Source organism: Mytilus trossulus, chromosome 11 (assembly GCF_036588685.1).
Source record: "Mytilus trossulus isolate FHL-02 chromosome 11, PNRI_Mtr1.1.1.hap1, whole genome shotgun sequence".
NCBI classification, from domain to species: domain Eukaryota; kingdom Metazoa; phylum Mollusca; class Bivalvia; order Mytilida; family Mytilidae; genus Mytilus; species Mytilus trossulus.
In genome coordinates, this window is record NC_086383.1 from 9,973,101 (window position 1) to 9,995,245 (window position 22,145).

Genomic DNA, 22,145 nt, shown 5'->3' on the forward strand with positions numbered 1-22,145 from the left:
AACTCGTTGATATAAGACAATATCGCTCGTTGATATATGAAATGCTTTTATCGAATCGCTTCTTCCATAGGCTGACTATAATAAATCAGATATTAGAAGATTCAGATTGATATTCACCTGAAAAGAAAATCAATCGACTGTTATTAAAATGTGTGTTTTAAACGCTTTAACACACTTTGAATATTCATCAATAATGTTGTGTAACCATATGTAGTATTTAATTAACATTGTGTATATAAATAAACACCTGTTTTTCACAAAAACACTATAAGATGTACACAAATAAATATTTTAGAACTACTGTTTTCTATTTTTACTCATCTTCGTTTACCATTTCAAGTTACACCACTCTTAATATGGTTATCATTTAATGATAGTTGAAAGGCATTGTTAAAACAGTGTTTAAACTTTGCTCGTTTGCCAAATTGTTTATCCTAATAGGTCATCAATTATATTTAACAATCATATTTAAATGGATAATAATGGTTTACTGCATGGTTTGCCAATTTATTATAGACACAAGATGATGAAACGTTAGATATCGACAGTGTGTATGACATGGACACGATTCAGACAATAATCACGTTAATTCAGTCACACTTGGTTCGCGTAGAAAAAATATGAAACAACTGGATCTATCGCAGCCGTGTTAGGTAAGTGATTTTATAATGTAATTCAACTTTTGCGTTTTGAAAAATAGCCCATTTATACTTATTTATAGATATATTTTTTGTTTAAAAATTACAATCTCTAGATAAAATTTATCTTAAAGTGATTTAAGTAAGGGGCATTGCTACAAACATGTTAATAAATATAACAAATGTGGTATAAGTGCCAATGAGACAACTCTAAATCCAAGTCACAATTTGTAAAGGTAAACAATTGTAAGTCAAAGTACGTTCTTCAACATGGAACTATTTGGAACTGACGAAGCCTAAACTAACAACTATCAAAATGTCAACTCAACTAACCGCTCTAAAAAAAACTTTATGCACAGATTTTTATCCCGACTTATAATTATTAAGTGCACATCATATGAAATAAGTGTAAATACGTGTTCATTGTGCTATTTTCATTACTTTCATATTAGTCCAGCAGCTAAGTCCAATATTTTGGGACAATTGATCACTTTATGGTAAAAGCATGAAACTTTGCACAGTGTTAGTTATGATGCTTATAAACATTTTTAGATATGGAGCCATAAAAAAAAAATCCTCAATGGCCGCCAATTTCAAAATGGCCGCCAACAGTCATGAAGCAGAGTCCAAAACTATAGTATGATTTATCATTTGAAAATTAAAGCATAAAACTTTGCATATTGCTAGTCATGATGATTATTTATCTTTTCTGAATGTGGAACAATAAAAAAAAATCCATAATGGCCGCCAATTTTAAAAATGGCCGCCGACAGTCATGAGGCAGAGTCCAAAATATGGTATTATTTATCATTTGAAAATGAAGCACAACACTTTGCATATTGTTAGTAATGGTGCTTATTAATTTTTCATGTATATGGAACAATTAAAAATAATTCCATAATGGCCGACAAATTCAAAATGGCTGCCAACAGTCATGAGGCAGAGTTCCCCAAAAAATGGTATAATTGATCATTTGAAAATAAAAGCATATTGCTAGTTATGATGCTAATTAATATTTTCTTAATATTGAACAATCAAAAATAATTCCTTAATGGCTGACAATTTCAAAATGGCCGCCAAAAGTATTATTATCAGAAACTATATCGTGTATATCTAGAAAGCTATTAACAATCAACAAATATTTGTGCTTTGCAAAACTTTCAGGATTTCAGGTCATCAAATCTTGAATTACGGTCATAGTTCTTACAACATGGCTACTGGAAAGATATACAGGGTATCAAGAGTAGAATAAGACAAACCGACTAAATCAAATAATATTGATTGGGCAAATTGCATCCTATGTCAAGAAATTATTGTTTTTCTGTTTGTCTTTTTCATTTTTAGCCTTGGCGTTGTCAGTTTGTTTTAGATTTATGAGTTTGACTGTCCCTTTGGTATCTTTCGTCCCTCTTTTATATGCCTATTTGATTCTAAACGTCTCAATGTTGGTGCTGGTTATCAATCTTTAGCTGACAATATTAAGAAGTTTCATGAATAACGATTGATGCCTGAAGGCATTAATGTGTGCATTGAAAACTTAGATGAGGAATCTGGAATAGCAGTCTTTCATTGACCAAAAGACATGTTGGCACAAATCTTGCAACTTAAAACTGTACAGGACAAAGTTGAATAGAGCAGAGAAACGAACCTCACATGAGAGAATAGATAATAAAGCAACCACATCTAAAAGAAAACTAGACAAAGCCTTTCAGTTTAGTCCACCAGTAACCCGTATGCGTGCTTTTTCTGTAATGAAAATGGTCAAGAAGCTCTTCATGAGTCCTCAACGTTTGAACAAGATACACCTATGATATAATGTGCAGTAAAATTAAATGACACATTGTTACTTGCAAAGTTAAGTGGTGGTGATCTAATTCCACAGGAAGCAAAGTACCACTTTAAATGTTTAGTTTCCTTATATAATCGTGCATCTCGAATTGAAATGAAAAATGATAATGTCGAATCTAAGAAGGATCAAAGTCAAATCCATGGTATTGCATTTTTAGAACTAGTCTCTTATATAAATGAAACAAGGTCATGCAATGAGACCATAAGTGTTTACAAGTTGTCAGATCTATGTAAACTTTATACGGAAAGAATAACATGTATATGTGCAGATGTTTCATCTCGATTTAATAGTACACGACTGAACACAGATTTGTATCTAATTTCCCTTACTTAAATGCTTACAAACAAGGCCTTGAAAACATTATTGCTTTCAAAGATGACATTGGTCCTGCATTGAAGAGAGTCTGCTTAGAAGACTTTGATAACGAGTTTGTAAACATATCAAAAGCAGCTAGGTTTGTTCGTAAATATATTTTTGCATCAAATTCAGAATTTAAAGGAACCTTCCTAAAGGGTTTTCATGAAGCTTCTGTATCCCAGTCATTGCTTTCTTTGGTCAGTATGATTCAGTCTGGACCCAACATTCAGGATCGTCCATATTCTCAGTCGACATTAACAATAGTACAACTTCTGATTTATAGTTGTACAGAGAAACTATCCAACCGTCACATGAAAGATCGTGAACCTCCAATTTGAGCTTATTTGGGAATCATGATCCACTGTAAGACAAGAAAACATGATCTAGTAGATACTTTCTTTAAACTTGGACTGACTGTCTACTACGACCGAGTGTTAGAAATTTTAACTTTCATGGCCAATGATACTTGTCGTCGTTGTGTCCAAGAAGGTTTTGTTTGCCCTACCAATATACTACAAAATGTATTTACTTCATATGCTGTAGACAACATTTATCACAATCCAAGCAGTATCTTGTTAAAAGATTCATACCATGGTACAGGTATATCTTTATTCTAACATATTTCAGAGGGTGCTCAATGCGTTGTTCAAACATTTGACCAATCTGAACCTATGTTGAAATGCCAGTCAAAGAGAGTGTCTCTTTTACCAGAGAGTTATTCAAATCTTCCACCAGCTGTACTAAGATTCGTGAACCAGATATCCCATTAGTTGAAGGAGAACTTTCCATTGATATGTCCTTATTCCCAGCTGAATTAAAAGGGGAATTCAAATGGCTGAACAGCTGTGGATAGGATTTGGCACTGGAAAGAACTTTCGATATATTTCAATTTAATAATGGAGTGTGCCTTGCTCTAGGACCATTGAAATTGAGATTATTTCATCTGTTCCATTCATTTACCGGTTGTGACACAGTCTCAGCTTTTTCTGGGAAAGATTAGAAATCAGCTTTGGATACATGGTTCGTATATGAGGACTTACAAGTCAGAAGCATTTCTGCAGGTTATTGAGAATTCAAATGAAGTGGAAATTTTAAAAGTGTTTAAAAGTAATAGAACGATATGTTGTGCTTTTGTATGATCGGTCTAGTACAGCTAATATGGTGAATGAGTAGCGTACTAAATTATATTATTCACGCAGAAGACAAGAACAATTGACAATATTCCTCCAAGACGAGATGCACTTCTTCATTGAACATACGAAACGTGCAGCTTACCAAGGTAGTGTTATTTGGGGCAATTGTTTAGTTGCAAATCCAAGTATGTCATCACCAGATTTATTTGGTTGGCAAAAACTTGATGGTACCATTCTGGTCTGTGCTTGCTGAAGTTTCAATGTCATGCATGTAAACTCTTGAAAGCAGCATTTAAATGCACAGCATTATGCAACTTCTTACCGGACTGTGAAAGAGAAATTGATTGAGACTATGCTTTCTTTTGATTTTCCTGCATTTGTAATATATTTTAATTATAATTTTAATCTGTTGTTATGTTAAATAGTTACTTGTTAGTTTTTCTTTATTTCTTATCTCATTTCTAAAAAATAAATACTCTTTGCACAGATTCAATACTGCATATGTTGAATTTTGTTTTCATTTCAGGAAAATTGTGAAATTTTCTTAGGTCATTCATTACCTGTAACTGTGAAAAATAAGAACTCGCCAAAGACGCCATTTTGAGTTGTATCGGCCATTTTTATGTCATAGTTAATGTCACCTGTTACAGTGAATAATAATATGTTTGTTTATACGTGCTTTTATTGAAATAATTGATCCATTATTTTTCAATTATTTTTATACCATATTTATAACAAACGTCAAATTTTTGACATGTTAAACGGCGCCATTTTGAATATTGCCGCCATTTTGGAAACATTATCTATGCACCCAGGTATTAATGATACATTGTAGGCCTTTGTCGATATCAATTTGATCAGTTTCACGGATTTGGTAACTTTCTATCACACAATGATGGTGTATACATACGAATACTGTCTAACTAGACATTTTGACCCGCCATTTTAAATTTGGACGCCATTTTGATGATTTCTGTATTATAAGTTTTAAAAAAATAATAATTGACATATCTTAAGTGTATTTCCTTAAGTTTGTGACATCTTCTGAACTCATTAAAAATGGAATACTTCATCAAGTGAATTATGTTATACTTATGTCGGCCATCTTGAATTTGGCGGCCATATTGGATTTTTTTTTCGTGGCTCCATATCTGAATTTTTTCTAAACCCCTTAATCTTTCACTATGCCAAGTTTCATGCTTTTACCATAAAGTGATAAATTATTCTGATATCCGCTGGACTATATGTTTTCATACTGAAACAGAAGTGTATCCGCAAAAACAAGAAGAGAAAGTAACATCAGCCAAAAGACAAATAAAAAAGCAACATTTCAAGTGTGCTACGCAAAAAAAAACAAAATGTCAAAAAGCATGATTTATGCCATAGACTAACTTGATTTTAATTCAGATGCCACCAGTCTATTCGAAATTATATCGTATCAACTGCTAAATGTGTACACCAATAGTTGTTGTCAAATAAATAAGTTTATGCGAATCTCCATTCACAAATTGGGCGTAAACTATTAACATTGATTGTACTAATATCCCATGTTTAAAACTTGTTTAGTAAATATTCTATTTCATATTCTCTATTGATAGTCTTTAATTTTTTTTCCAGATATTTGCTAGGTATGCAGTATTTGCTACCAATACTGATTATAATCAACTGTCTGATTATACAAGGTGATTAACTTATTACTGCATATTAAGGAAAAAGGTTCACATTGTATAAAGAAGCAAGTTATCATAAAAGATTACTAAAACAGATAAAAAAACATACCAAGTTTCCTTTACCATGTTTACCTGATCTCACTTCTGTGTGTGTTGTCTAAACAAGCCTTGTCTTGTAGCTTATGGTGTTTTTATTTTTTATGTCAATCTATGTTACATAGTGTATATGTTACAAAAAAAAAGGCTTGATAATCTATACTCATCTTCCTGTACCCCTCATTGTGTCCCATATTGGTCAGTGGATAACCCAGATCATAAACTGTTTACGGTCAGATTGCACCTGTAAAGTTAGAAACTCATAATTTCCTGTTGAACTTAACAGTCTTTAAAACAAAATAGCACATATTTCTTTTTATTTGTAAAAGGAGTGCGGAACTCAATATATAGACAATTATTACATTGCTGATGACGTTTGAATCGTGGTATACTTATATGAACGCATATAACATGTATGTATCAAAACGTTGATATGCGCAAACGGGTATTGAACAGATATAGATATAGGAAGATGTGGTGTGAGTGCCAATGAGACAACTCTCCATCCAAATAACAATTTAAAAATTAAACCATTATAGGTTAAAGTACGATATCCTTTTATGAAGGGGTATTTGCGAAAAATACCAGTCAAGGGACCGTGAAAATTCCCAAGCAGGCAGGCGAGGGAAATTCTGTCCCAAGACTGGTATTTTTCGCAAAAACCCCTCAATAACATGATATAATGTTAATTACACTGAATATATTTGGATTGAAACTCTCTGTACACGTGCAGATAATTACTATTAAACTGTAATTCATAAACATGTTTATGCATAATTTTGAGTATAAGTGGATATTTTCATAGAACCGCGGGAATTATACATGTACTAATACGCGTTAGTTCGCTTGCATTATGTAACGTCATATCCGAAATCTTTTGGCGGGAAGATGCTCGCGGGGGTAAAAAAGGAATATCCAAAATGGCAAATACCATGGTATTTGAGGCATATTCACCGGCAGTGGTGAAAAACAGGCAGATTCGTTTGAAATGAGGAAAAAATGTAAGAATATGCGAAAAATACACTGGCTACTGCAGATTATATCTGTGAAACAAAAGCATAAAGATTACATTTCCCATGTGAAAAAAATGTTTATCAGGTCCAAATCTATCTGCCCTGAGATTTTCATATGCACCTGTTGTTAGGTTGCTACACCTTATTTGATAATTTTAAGGGAGTTGCCGTTTTTAATTATTTTTTTGAATATCATCATAGCTAGAGATAAAACTGTAAACAGCAATAATGTTCATCAAAGTAAGATCTACAAATAGGTCAACATGACCAAAGTGGCCAGTTGACCCCTTAAGGAGTTTTTGCCCATAATTCAATTTTGTAAATTTTTACAAAATATTTTCCACTGTCACTACTTGGCCAAGATACTACATTTGATGTAGATAGCGATAATGTTAAGCAGCAAGAATGTAATGTAAGATCTACAAACATATAACCTAACCAAAACTCAATTTTGTCATGAATCCATCTTTTCCCTTTGTTTAATATGCACAAGGTTAGCGACACAGACTCTTTAGAGCCTCAAGTATTTTGTAATATTTTTTTCCGTTCTCAAGTAAGCATTTGTTTCTAATATGACATATGTATGCTTACATTGCCTATGTAAATTTTAAAACTGTTGTATGCACATTGAACGACAAATTTATGTGACGTATAAAATTTTCTGACGTCAGACACTCAAATCAATTAATGTGTTCGTAGATAGAATATGTTTGTGTGTTCGGTTAAATGTCCCCTTTTAAAATTGTTATACGATGATGACTGATGTACCCATATTTTGACTATTTTATTAATTGTGACTGTTTATTTAACGCATCATGTAAATATAACGGAATTTGATGAGACTGTTATTAAAGTGAGAGGGTTAGCGCTATACAACCATGTTTAATCCACCATTTTCTACATTTGAAAATGCCTGTACCAAGTCAGGAATATGACAGTTCTTGTCCATTCGTTTTTAAATGCGTTTTGTTATTTGATTTTGCCATGTATTATGGACTTTCCTAATTGATTTTCCTCTGAGTTCAGTATTTTTGTGATTTTACTTTTTATGATAAGTTCTTTAAAAATTGATTCCAACGAAATTTGATGGATGCAAAAGTCACCGTACGGACAATGAACAAAATACATAAAACAGGTAAACCAGTCGAAACTGATAACATTTTTGTATATTTTTCAAATAAAAAAGCATTTTCATGAGAAAAATCATAATATATTTTTTCAGAAAATTGCATATGTATATCGTCAAATTGATATACATATATTTGCATTTCCCTCTTAGTTTAACATGGTTAATTCTTTAATAAAGTATACTTTATTAACTTCATAGTTAAAAATACAAAGATATAAAAGACAATTACAAAATAAAATATATTAAAAAAAACACCATATGTTTCGAAAAAAATCCCTTGCAGAAAGAAGTTGGAAAACAAGAATGAATCAATGATCATACCGTCTGTGAATAAAAGGCATGCAATGTAAAGTCAAATGAGACAACAATCAAACAGCAGAAATGACCTACAACATTCAAGCACATACAAGTATCTTCAGAAAGTTTTAACACTTTAAATGATTTTGAGTTTACAAAAGTTATCTACTTTCAAAATTAAGAAATAATTCACAGAGGCTTGAATATATCGTGATTTTACCACGGATTGGCCCTTTATGACAAATATTTTACCCTGAACATTATTAAATACTATAACATGGGAGTATCACCAGCTCAGAATTTATCACTTAGTTTAATGGTAATTTGTATAAGTTAACTTCAAAATAATGCATTACTCAAAGTACGAAGGATTTTCTTACCCCAAGGCATAAGCCGTAATTGTCACAACGTTTTGGAATTTTGGGTCCTCAATGCTCTAAAAATTTGAACTTGTTTGGCTTTATAATTATTGAGGTATGAGCGTCACTGATAAGTCTTATGGCGTATCAAATCAAAATCCTGGCACCTTTGATAACTAAAGATTACCTAACCGTATTTTGCACCACTGTTTACAATTTTGGGTCCTCAATGCTCTTCAACCCTTTTGGCTTTCTAACTTTCGATCTGAGCGTTTCTAATGAGTCTTCGTAGACGAAACCGCATCTGTCGTATTGAATTATAAGCCTGGTCGTATGTTAACTGTATTCGACAAACAATGTATGCTGTCTTTTTACCTTTGTTTCCCTATAGTATCTTCCGCCTTTTGTAGGACTTAAAAAGTATATTTACCAGGTTTGAAATGCAACAAATAATAACCGATTCTGTTGCACAAGTGGTTTAAAAGGGATACATATTTCAATTTACAATTAAGGGCTTGCGAAAGGATAAACATCTTCTGTTTGTAATATGTATAGTTTGTACGAAGTATAATCTTTAGTCCACATTTAATCCTTACCAAAGTTAAAAACTTTTGATATAAATGGTCCTCCTCTAACAAAAATATGGTGAAAACCAATATATCACTAAAGTTAAACCTATTATGTTAAGGTGGTCAGCAGCCAATGTCATTCTGCTAAGAACAATCTATAGTTATTTAAGGAAAACAACTTCAAAGTTCAAGATATTCCATTTATTTTAAATTATAAATTTTTGCCAAAAAAAATCCTTTTTCATGAAACAAAGGTATGTTTTTGTAGTCGATCTTATCACAACAGAACCTTCAACAAAGAATATGACATCATGTCAACAGCTACGATTGTCATCAATACATTTCTCTTTTTATGTTCCCGAATGTACAAACACTGGTGAATATGAAAAACGACAGTGTGAAGGAAGAATAGGATATAGAAAATGTTGGTGTGTTGATTCAAATGGAAGACAAATACTAGGATCACAAATGATGGGACCTGAAGTGCCAGATTGTGATGGAGGTAGGAGATCTCCTATTTTGTTTTTTATATTTGAGTGTTTCACCATGTTCATTCCTAATATGTTTGGGACATATATCATGATAATATGAATACATACATTTCTAACTTAGCATGCAAACCAAATGCAAACAACTCTGGTGTGTATTTGCACACATCTATGTTATGGCAGACAAATGAATTAGTAAAAGCAGTTTCATCGCAGAAAAAAAAGTTAAAATGTATCCTCATATGTAATTACTTAAAGTACCCATATATCATTAAAGTGAAATGTACACAGCCATGTATCACCATCATTGCTGGTGATCCGATGGATAAGTCTGTTGTAGAGTTGTCACTGACTCAGACGTAATTATAAAGATAATTATTTTCTGTGACTGTAACTTACATTAATTTGTAGGATCCTTTACTTTTGATAATTGAGCTGATCTGTAACAACAACATTTTCATGCCTTATATATAATGTACTGTAGTACGTCGCTAAATTAAAACTGACGAGGATAGGTAACACACGGCCACCGTAAGCTTTATTCTTGTGCATCCCAGGTGGTCGTGTGGTCTAGCGGGACTGCTGCAGTACAGGCGATTTGGTGTCACAATATCTCAGTAGCATGGGTTCGTATCCCGTTGAGGGAAGAACCAAAAATTTGCGAAAGCAACTTTTTCAGATTTAACATTGTTGGTTTGATGTTGATACGAGTCATTAAAGTGAAAGACATACTTCCATTATATAATTTGTTGAAACAGTAAGAGATAAACGTGAAATTTGGCAAAAATAATCGCAGTTTTTTTCAATTCATATGTACTGCAACAATAATAACTTAAAATGCCTATGTATACTTTATATGAAAGAACTACATTATCGCCATAGTGTGGTATACATGCTGTCTTTTTTGTTCTTTGAAGCCTCTAGTCCTGTTTTCATTTGGTAAACTTCGATAGATTACGTAGTCTAACTTTTATGAAGAATACCGGATCCTGTCAAGATTTGCGAATGATTTATTTGCATTGTGTTGAAAGATATCTCACATTTTATAACAATAAAATTGTAAATTGAAATGCGGAATGTGTCAAAGAGACTACACCTTGACAATAGAGAAGACACCAGTAGAAGGTCGCAAAAGATCTGCAATGCAGCGAGAAACATCCACATCCAGAAGTGTGCTTCAGCAGGTCCCAAAACAAAAATGTATACTAGTTCAGTAATAATGAACGTCATACTAAACTTGAATTATACACGAGAAACTGAAATTAAAAATCATTTTTGAAAAATTATCAACAAATAAATGTTCGTTGATTCATAAGCCATAACTAAGCCATTATTAATGTGTATAGATGACTTATTTAATAATGTAAAGAGTTTTGTATCATTTCAGGTTTTCTATCATGGAGTCTTAAATCAAATCCAAACATATTCGGTAAAAGTTTTGATTTGACTTGTTCTCTGTCTGCCACTATGAGTAATGATAACAGCTCATCAAAATTAGATGGTAGCATTGTCATTAATGTCTTAGACGGTGAACCTGTAAACGATATAAATCAATTAAGAGAGCGGCATACATTTCAGCGAACGTATAAATTAACCACTTCTGTGTACGATAACGATGGAGTCAACGTCCAGTACGAGTGTGGCCATGGTAACACAAGATATGGGCATTTATTGAATATGACAATTGAATCATTTAAATGTAAGTAATCAAAATAAATAGCATTGTAAACACATAAAGTAATAACTCAGTTTGTTGAAAATGTAAATTTCTAAATAATACGAAATTGTAAAATAGCACAGATATTACAGAATAAGCTTTAGTTTTTAAAAGCTTAATCATTGGTTAAACTTAATTGAATTTTCAATGACAAAACACAATTAAACGTTGACAAAATGACAGCACACATTTACACATATTTGCGGGATGATCTTAAGCTTAGTTTTCATTTTATTAAAGACGAGGGACGAAAGATACCAGAGGGACAGTCAAACTCATAAATCGAAGATAAACTGACAACGCCTGGTTACTAATGATAGAAGACAAACAGACAAACAAGACAACATATAACACAACATAGAAAACTAAAGAATAAGCAACACGAACCCCACCAAAAAATAGGTTCTCAGTTGTTCCAGAAGGGTAAGCAGATCCTACTCTACATGTGGCATCCGTCGTGTTTCTTATGTTATTCTTATTAACTAATCCGGTAAATAGTTTTAATGTGCGTATTGTTATTCTTTTACTTTTCTACATTGGCTAGAGGTATAGGGGAGGGTTGAGATCTCATAAACATGTTTAACTCCGCCGCAATTTTGCGCCTGTCCCAAGTCAGGAGCCTCTGGCCTTTGTTAGTCTTGTATGCTTTTAAATTTTAGTTTGTTGTGTATAATTCGGAGTTTAGTATGACGTCCATTATCTCTGTACTATTATGCATGTTTTTAGGGGCCAGCTGAAGGACACCTACGGGTGCGGGAATTCTCGCTACATTGAAGACCCATTGGTTGCCTTCGGCTGTTGTCTGCTCTATGGTCGGGTGGTTTGACATATTCACCATTTCCTTTCTATATTTTAATGTGGAAGGTCACATTCATGAAAGAAAGAAATTTTAGTTACGACGTAAGGAACATATCCGATACCATTTGTAAACGGTTATTTCATAACGGTCAAACAACTCCTGATGGCGTCCGTAAAAACCCTCTATCAAGAAAGTCATGATAGGGAATGCAAGCACGGGAATATCGTATCAATTGTGAGATATTTTTCCCATATGCAGGTGCTGCTGAAATGTTCCTACTTCGAAATTTAAAGTTCACAATTGGAAAGTTGAAATCATCTCTTTTGTCGTAAAGTTATGTTTTCAATCGACTTCATTGTCAATTTAAAGATGTACGTCAAGATACGAAGCCGACTTAACTGAATAGTTTGTCTCCTTTATCTTTAGTTGGATGGGATAGTAGAGTTAAAGGATATTGCTAACTTCTTATCTTTCTTCCTAAGAAGTTCTTGTATGAAGTCAACCTCATAATAAAGAGAAACTATTCACTGGTGTTGTTTATCTTTCCTAATAAGGTGTCATACATGTAATATTGTTTTTGTGAATTGTCTATTGTTCCTTTTACAATTTCGTCTTTTTTTTTTAATAGCGATATCTATTTGACGTGCTCAATACTTGCACTCACCGTCAATGTGTTATTCTGCTATGGTAATTTTTATGTTCTTGTATATCATTTTATTCTAATGACTAGATGTCTTTTTGTTTATCTACACATATTTGCTTATTTCGGCAGTAATTAAAATTTAAAACACCACATTAACGTCTTCCCTAATCCTACTTTTATCTTTTAAGTCCGTTTGTTTTGTTCACATATCGATATTAATTTAACGATTTTTTGTCGACTGTTATGTTAGTCAGAAAATTACTGTACATATGACAGTTGGTATGCATTTTTTTAATTTGTTTGAGATTTTGATTTGGCCATTTGCTTGCTGATTCAGAATTTTTCCTTGGAGTTCAGTTTTTTTGTTATTTCAAATTTTAGCAAATTTATATAGTTATCTTTATGTTTGTATATTTAATTTTAATTTTCATTTTATCTCTTTCAGATACTGACAATACCAGCAATTTCCACAAGTTAGTCAACAATGAAGAAGATCTGTTTTCGATAACATTTAGAGATTATACACATGTTCCAAATTGTACAGTGGTTTATGGGGTAACGATTCGCTATTGTTTTTTTTTCTGCAAACAGATTGCAATGTCTTAAAACGTCCAATGAAAATCTTTTGTAATTACTCTTATTCTTTTGTAAAGGTGCCTATTTTTACTGTATGTTCATTCTTATTAATGACATTGCTTGTAGTAATACTTATCTATCAACCAATAATTTTAAATCAGAAAACAATCCATGTTAAATTTTGTTTTCTTATTTGTTTATCATATTTTTAATGCACGGTTAAGGTTTCAGTCAAATCCTTCATTTTTGTAATTTTGTGAAAAATATAAGTAGGAGACATTTAATGAGTATTATGAAAAACTAATATCATTTCGCTGTGTAATGCTGATATATGTTATATCTGAAATTTTGCAGCAATCAGACCGTTCAAAACAACTAAATTCAACATCCGATTCAACAAGTCAAACTTACAGAATATATCGTCCAGTAATAGTTATCAAATCAGAGTGCCCGAAAGCGCTGAAAGTCACGTGTGATATAGGAGAAAGAAGAATAGTAAACAATCTACGACTAGTTAATGTGGATTGTCACAAGTATGCATTAAAACACACTCAAGGTAATATTTGCTAAAATTATATACTAAAAGAACCCAAAAACACACCATGCAACAACATTTGAACCAACTACCAATGCGTATATCCAATCGATTTGCAAGCAACAGTTGAATATTGGTAAGTCAATTGTCAGACAAAATTTGATTGGCCGCTACATATGGTATGGTCTATTTATCATACACATGCAACAACAAGTACAATGAATAATGATAAATCGGTTGAAATGTTAAACAAAAATGGATAACTTAAATTGGCTACTTTAGTTTAGTATGCACAATCTATGTAGCAAACATGCAACACCAGAAACAACGAAAAAAAGCTGAAAAAAATTGCAAAATGTAAATTACTGTGAATTCATTATCATTCATTGGATAAAATATGGCATGGGAACAGGTGAACCATGAATTAAAATTTTCAACAAAGAACACATTTTATTAGGCTGTGTATGAAGAGATTACAAACCCTCCAAATCAAATATTCACAAAAGTTTTTCTCAGTGCACGAAACAAAATGAATTCACAGTAACAAAAAAAAAGAACTCACTATTCACTTGGTTTGTAATAAGGAACACGACATTTGCAACATTTGTTTCATACATCTTTCAAATTTATTTCCTGAACTTTTATGCATAATATAGAAATATGAAGGTGAACTCATGTATAAAGAGTTTATAACAATCTTTATGCGCATGGAAATAAGTTATCATGTCCAGTTTGATAAGGTCAAAATACAATATGTCTGGATCTGAAGTTGTCAGACTATATTATACACCAACTCAACATGATATTGTCCTCAATTTGAGGAACAGTTCAAATACTTTTCTATAGTTTCATATAATCATTTGCCAAGCTAGAGTCTTTTGATTTACATAGTCATTTATCCAACAAATTGTTAAAACTCACTAAAAATCTTTACAGATAAACCTGTTATGTTTAAGGTGGGCAACAGTCCATTTATTCGAACAACCAATAGTCATCAAAAGGAAACATCTTCAAAGTGTAAAATATTACATTGATTTAAAATTCCAAATTTTTGCTACATAAAGTGACTTTTTCATGACACACGGGTATATTTTTCATATTCGATTTCACCACAACAAAAGAACCATCAACAACGAAGATGACAGCCTGTCAAAAGCTACGATCAGCAACGAAAACTTTCTCTTCCGATTTCTATGTTCCAGAGTGTACGATAACTGGTGAATATGAAAAACGACAGTGTGAAGGAAAAGTCGGGTCTAAACTGTGTTGGTGTGTTGATCCAAAGGGAAGAGAAATACAAAGTTCCCAAATGATGGAACCTGAAGTTCCAGATTGTGATGCAGGTGGGAGATCTGTCATTATTTTAGAATTAATATGTTTGTGACAGATTGTATGCATACATACTAGTGTGATTTGTATCGTTGTAAAGAAACGGTTCGGGTGATATGCAGTGAACCTGCTTCAATTCAATGTTTGACTCATTGTGTCGGTTTTTTGTTTTTCAGAGAAAACTCATAACATTCAATTATGATAGCCGAAAAACATTTATTAAAATTACATTCTTTTTACTGTCAAGGAAACATCCGATAAATACAATTGATATGCTGCATTTTTGATGAATAGTTTTCTTTTGAGATCGTCAATAACAAAAATAATCAGAAAAATATGCCTCCGTATCTGTAACCTTATTTTTTTTTATCACAACTACAAAAATAACCAATGACAAAAAAAAACATCAACACTCTTGATTTCATGCTGAACATGTGCATGTGTTTATTATGGGGACTTTTTTATATTTATCGAACTAGTATAAAATATAAGATTGGAACTCAATACAAATTTATTTTTACGCCGTTTTAACGTTACCTCAGTTGGAAAGCAGGTCACGGTTTGACCCCAAGTTTATCAGCAACAATAGAGTCACGTGACCGTGAAAATTCAGTAAAAAAACGGACGAGACAAACCTCATTTTAACTCAAAAAATACTATTGTCGTAATAAAAACTTATTGACCTAACTAATCTTGAGTATCCATCGTTTATCTCGTCAAAGCTCACACATCAAATCAAAGTCCTTTATTCTTTATTTTATCTGCAAACTTGGAGTTTGGGTGAAAATTGTCAAGTCTTCTGATCGAAAAATCTAAATATTAACGAGGAAACTAAAAATGATGGGCTGAATTTAAATCTAATGAAGCATCTCATTAAGACAAACACTCGATATCAATATCTCGGCAATAGAATGTTGGATACGCAAACGTCAAATTGATTTCAAAACGAAGCGGTGGTTTTTATGCCGATTTGTGCAAGTTGTTATCTCCCCTTAATATCACCAGTCAAAAACAAAACCCCAGCAAAATGCATAAAAAATTAAAAAGGAGTTTACTTTACAAAATTAGAAAGAAAATAAACGAAACTCCATTTATAACTATGTTATGATAATAAGAGAACCTTCCCTATTTTTCAGAGAAGGAATAAATGTAAAAAAATAAAAAACAAAATATTACTTTATTAAAATAAAAAATTTCAGAAATGTGGATAATGACACCTAAAATTAAAAACCTAGCTATATTAAAAGAAATTAGATCCGGCGGATGAGATATACTACATGTAATTTTTATATATATGTGGGATTATTCCTAGCAAATTTTTTTAACACTTCTGATTATATTTAATGCAATAAAACATAGTTTATACAATTTCAATAATCTTTCTGAAAATTGATATAATTATTAAATAAATAGTACTGATCATATATATTTTATATTCTATTTTCAAATTAGGAAAAATCGATTTTTTTGGCGAACAAAAAAGATGGCTATTTGTTTTTAGAACGGACAGGATAAAGGAGTAGCAATAACAAGCTATTTTTTGTAATGTTTGTACGTCGTAAAGAAATTATATTGGTCACAAAACCTACAAATTTTAAAATTCAATTATAATAAAAGCATGACAAGTTGCAAAAAATACTTTAAACGTCAATCTTTTAGACGATTGATTTGGCGGACTTTTTGACGTTACGGACAACTGTGGCGCCGCCTGATTAATTCCCCCTGCTATTGTTGCTGATAGAGCTTGAGGACAACGGCCGTATCGAAGGACTTGCTTTCCAACTGTACCTGATGAAAAGCGTTTCTTTTGTTTACACTGAATATGACGTCATAACTTTCAGAACGTCACAGCTAAATCCCTAACAACATAACAAAAGTCGGGAACGTTACGGTATATCCGTGTCTTTTATTAAGTTAACATGTTTCAATTAAACAAATAATACATACAGACGTCGTCCACATTCACAGGTTTTGCCTGACTCATATTATTTATAAGATGATTTAAAAATTTTGAATTGCATTTTTTTTTATCAAGGAACAAATTTAAAGCCTTGTATTTTTGAGCTATTAAAGATCAGCAGCAGTTTATTAGGAGCACCTAAACCACACTGTACAGATGATGGTGAATACGAAGAAATTCAGTGTCACGTTCAAGCATGTTGGTGTGTTGACAAAAATGGAATTGAAAGAATGGGAACACGAGTATCCACGACAAACTGGCAGAAATCACTGGATTGTGAAAGTAGTATTTGTATTATTAATGATGAGAAAGAAAATATTTCCAGCGGCTGTACTTCTAGCTTCAGTCCCCTTTCATAAAAACATTTCTCTGGCCTTACTTTGTGAAAGCATGAGCTAGAAGGGTTGTGTAGTTAGAGCATAGATACACTATGCAATGAAAAGGACTAGGGAGAATCAAATGATAAAAACTACTTAGAAATAAAAACATTCATAATACTTCCAATTGATTGGATATATAGGATTGACGACTGCGTTGGTTTTGAAGTGCAAAATAATTCAGGTCACATGGTTACCAGCTTACTTTTTGTTTTGGCAATTTTAAAACTGTAACAGATCGATTTCTTCATGTTTTAATATTAAATGTACTCTATTACATATATAATAAATATATTTGTCAAAACCTTAGAAGAAAAAAAAACCAAATCAATAACATTGCAGAGAAAAAATCTACTTTATATCCAATAAAATGCACATTTATCCTTATAAGAAAGAACTACGCTTTCATTATACATCAGTGAATGTGTTGAATTTGTTGTATTTTGCAACTAGTATTTCGTTTGTCATTTGGCACACTTCAACAAATAATGCAAAATAATTTTGATGTAGCATACTGGAATCTGTCGAGGATTGCCGATCGATACATATTTATTGCGTTGACAGATGTCACATTTATTAGCAATGATATAATAATCACAATATTGACAAATTGATGCTTTTTAATCAATAAATCACAATTCAGATTTAAGCGAATATGTTATATGTACATGTATAAAAGCGTACTATTTCCTTACAGGTTTACCATCATGGAGTTTTTCTTCAAATCCAAAACTTTTCGGCAAAATTTTTAATCTGACTTGTTCAATATCTTCCACGGGGAGACACGAGAACAGCCAATCAAACATAGATGGTAGCATTGTCATTAATGTCTTAGACGGTGAACCTGTAAACGATAAAAATCAATTAGGAGAGCGGCATACATTTCACCGCATGTATACATTAACAACTTCTGTTTACAATAACGATGGAAACAATGTCCAGTACGAGTGTGGCCATGGTAACACAAGATATGGGCATTTATTGAATATGACAATTGAATCATATGAGTGTAAGTTAAAAATAGAACAATATTACAGTATCAGCTTGAATTTTAGCTTTTCTGAAGCTTCGTTAAATTTTAAAATTCATTAAATTTAAACAGAACTGAATAAATACATCAACAAAACTACGTGTGAAAGTATTCTTTCATTTGTTTTTGTCTTAAATATAATTTCAGTGTTTCGTGTAATTTTGGCGATATCCCTTTGACGTGGTTTGATACTTGTATAATCCATCATCGTGTTTTTGTGTTATGTTAATTTTTGTAGTTTTTCGTTTTTTATCATGTCTCTGCAATTTGTTGTTAAGCTTTGCTGACATATTTGATTGTTTTTATAGTGATACAGATTATAGCCAATGTTGACTGCTTTAAACCCATTTCTGACGTTTCAATTAATTGTGTCTATTTGTTTTGTTTACATATCGTTGTAAAGATGATGAAATTTATTGTGACTGTCATGGAAGTTAATGTTTTTTTCTGGCCAGGGTTTATCTTTCTTTTTTCTACATAGAAAAATGACTGTACCAAGTCAGGAATATATCATTCGTTACTCGTTTGTTTTATTTGTTTGAGCTTTCAATTTTGCCATTTTCTTATGGACTGTTCGTTTTGATTTTCCTCAGAGGTAGTTACTTTTGTTATTTAACATTTTAGTAAATCAATATAGTTTTCGTTATGTTATCTCATTTATAGTTAAACCTTTATCTGCATCTCTTTCAGATATCGACAATGTCCACCAGTTACTCAACCATGAAGACGATCTGTTTTCGATTACATTTAAAAACTTTACACAGATTCCACAGTGTTCAGTGGTTTATGGGGTAAATATTAATAACTATTTTATGCCCTATTTATGGGCATTATGTTTTCTGGTCTGTGCGTTCGTCCGTCCGTTCGTTCGATCGTTCGTCCGTCTTTTTAAAAAAAAATGAGCCCAATAAGAAAACATAATCCACTCTAGTAAAACTCTGAGTAACGATGTACCTAAAACTACAGGGAGATAACGCTTTAAATTCAGCTAAACGTTTTAATTACGTTGTGGTGTTAATGGAATATGATGCTTCTCAATGATCAACATTAGTGTTTACCAAACTACTATATAACCAGTTTAGTTTTTATGATAAAATGGTTAGTTCAAATTTTTTGAAATTTTTACTTTTGAAAATGCTTGTACCAAATCAGGAATATGACAGTTGTTGTTCATTCGTTTGATGTGTTTTATCTTTTGACGTTGCCATTTGGTTATGGACTTTCCGTTCGAAGTTTCCTCGGAGTTAAGTATTTTTTTGTGATTTTACTTTTTGATTAATTGAAATTATATGCCTATTTGCAAGATTTTGTCAAATTTGGGTACTAAGCCGTCCCACCATGTTATGTTTGATATTTAATCATTGAAAAAAGGCGGAAGACTCCAATTATACATTTAGTAACGTTAATGATGAATGAAAAAAAAACCCACATCAACCTAACGTCACAAACAACAAAAAACAAGATACGTTCTTGAACTCTATTCATGCGTAAGTAACGCTCTGAAAATTGTTTCAAGTGTATCAAACAAATAACTTGGAAGATTCCCAACCATCGATCACTATCCAATGCTTCTAGAAGCAAATGACAAAGACGCCAAAAAAAACATGTTTTATGAGAGAGCACATGCTTATACCATTGCCGAAGGCAAAATAAATGTTTCAAATGAATTAACATGCACTTTTCTTGTTTGTTTGATATTGGGTTTAGTCGTCATACTTATCTATGAACCGATGAATTGTTATCAGAAAAAAAAAACTTGCTATTTCTACAATATTCCTGACTTGGTACAGGACATTTTAAGAGGAATGCTTGGTTCAACCTGATGTTATGGATAGCAAATCTCCCGGGTATATGACCATGTAAGGAATGTTAATATGACAACATAACGTAACAAAAATTCAGTCCAAACAAATACACGTGTAAGATTTTGGTCAATCCATTCTTTTCTTATATTTTGTAATAAAAAAGCCAAGAACTTGATACGTAGGAAACATTCAAAACTCATGATTCGAACAGAACCTTAACGCCAATATGTCTGTGTAATGGTAAATTAGCTGAGATATGAATACTAAAGTTTTCAAAGGTACCAGGATTATAATTCAATACGTCAGACGCGCGTTTTTTTCTACATAAGACTCATCAGTGACGCTCAGATCAAAACAGTTAAAAAGCTAAACAAATACAAAGTTGAAGAGCATTGAGGACCCAAAATTCCAAAAAGTTGTGCCAAACACGGCTAAGGTAATCCTGGGCGTAAGACAATCCTTAGATTTTTGAAAAATTCAAAGTTTTGTAAACAGAAAAATTATAAAAATGACCATTTAATTGATATTCATGTCAACACCAAAGTGCTGACTACTGGGCAAGTGATACCCTCGGGGACGAAACGCCCAACATCAGTGGCATCGACCCAGTGGTGTAAATAGTTATCAAAGGTACCATTATCCTTTTATATCATGTTAAGTGATTTTTATACAGTATCCTTTACTTTTTCAGCAAGCAGACTATTCAAAAGAACTTCAATCAACATCTGATTCACGGAATCAAACTTACAGAATATATCTTCTCGGAACAGCCATCAAATTTAAGTGTTTGCAGACACTGATAGTTACGTGTAATATAGGAGAGAGAAGTATAGTCAACACCCTGAAACCAGATAATGCGGATTGTCTGCATTCCATATTAAAACAAACGCAAGGTAAGCCATGTACATGTTATGTATCAAAAACAAACAAAAACAAGCAAAATGAATAACATCTAGGCGAAAAAAAAGTAAACAAAATGTGATAAATGGTAAGTCAATAGTACGTCAAACGTTGCTCAAAATGACCTTTTCAGTGATTTCGAATATATATCAATATCATACTTCAATTATTATATTCTATATAAAAGTACATAATATTTAGACAATTTTTTAAATTGCAATCGTTGCACTGTTTGACCGGAACATTATTTCCAAACTATTTGACCGCAATCGTCATTTTGTTTTGCCGAATTTTAAAAAAGCAACTACGGGATTGGAGAGTTTTGAAACAAAAATACGGAAGTTACGACGTCACGTTTTACCTACAGTATCTAGGGTTGACGTCAGTACACGCTGTAGCCTAAGCATATCATAATATTTATGAAGAAAAAGTTCAACAATAAGGTTTATTTCTTTGTTGATTTCAACAACCTTTGATGAATACTTTAATTTTTATATCATGTTAAGTGATTTTTTACAAATATATGCGCTCTTCATGTTTTATTCTCAATATTCTCAAAGAAAAAGTTACAAAAGAAATTTATGTTCGTGGGAAAATATTGCGCTGGCAATAAATGTATCATAACGTATATAGCTGTTTTTTTTCAGTATGATTAAATCTTAAATCATATGTTCACGCATGTCTTTCAGTGATCTAACAACACCCTGTTCTACGTTCTGTTTAAAAATGTGTAGAGTTCATGTTTTATCATAATTATAAACACTTTATATAGGTTGACGTTTCCCTAGCTGATGTAACAAATACCAGCACACAGAGCTATCATAGGATTATAAGTCAAACATAAACTCAAAGAAGGAATGTTACAAAGATTGTATA

At 32.1% G+C, this 22,145-nt stretch overlaps 1 protein-coding gene across 1 annotated transcript; it reads left to right on the forward strand.

Annotated features, from left to right (window-relative positions):
• The first annotated feature begins 614 nt into the window (after positions 1–614).
• Positions 615–22,121, forward strand: LOC134691698 (uncharacterized). The gene is made up of 12 exons (XM_063552258.1): positions 615–653; positions 5,595–5,659; positions 9,379–9,612; positions 10,986–11,297; positions 13,203–13,312; positions 13,688–13,889; positions 14,990–15,211; positions 17,233–17,439; positions 18,232–18,543; positions 19,255–19,355; positions 21,061–21,262; positions 22,042–22,121. Exons 2-12 carry the CDS (start codon positions 5,608–5,610, stop codon positions 22,044–22,046), a joined length of 1,959 nt encoding a protein of 652 aa, XP_063408328.1. The 5' UTR covers positions 615–653; positions 5,595–5,607; the 3' UTR covers positions 22,047–22,121.
• The last annotated feature ends 24 nt before the right edge of the window (positions 22,122–22,145 follow it).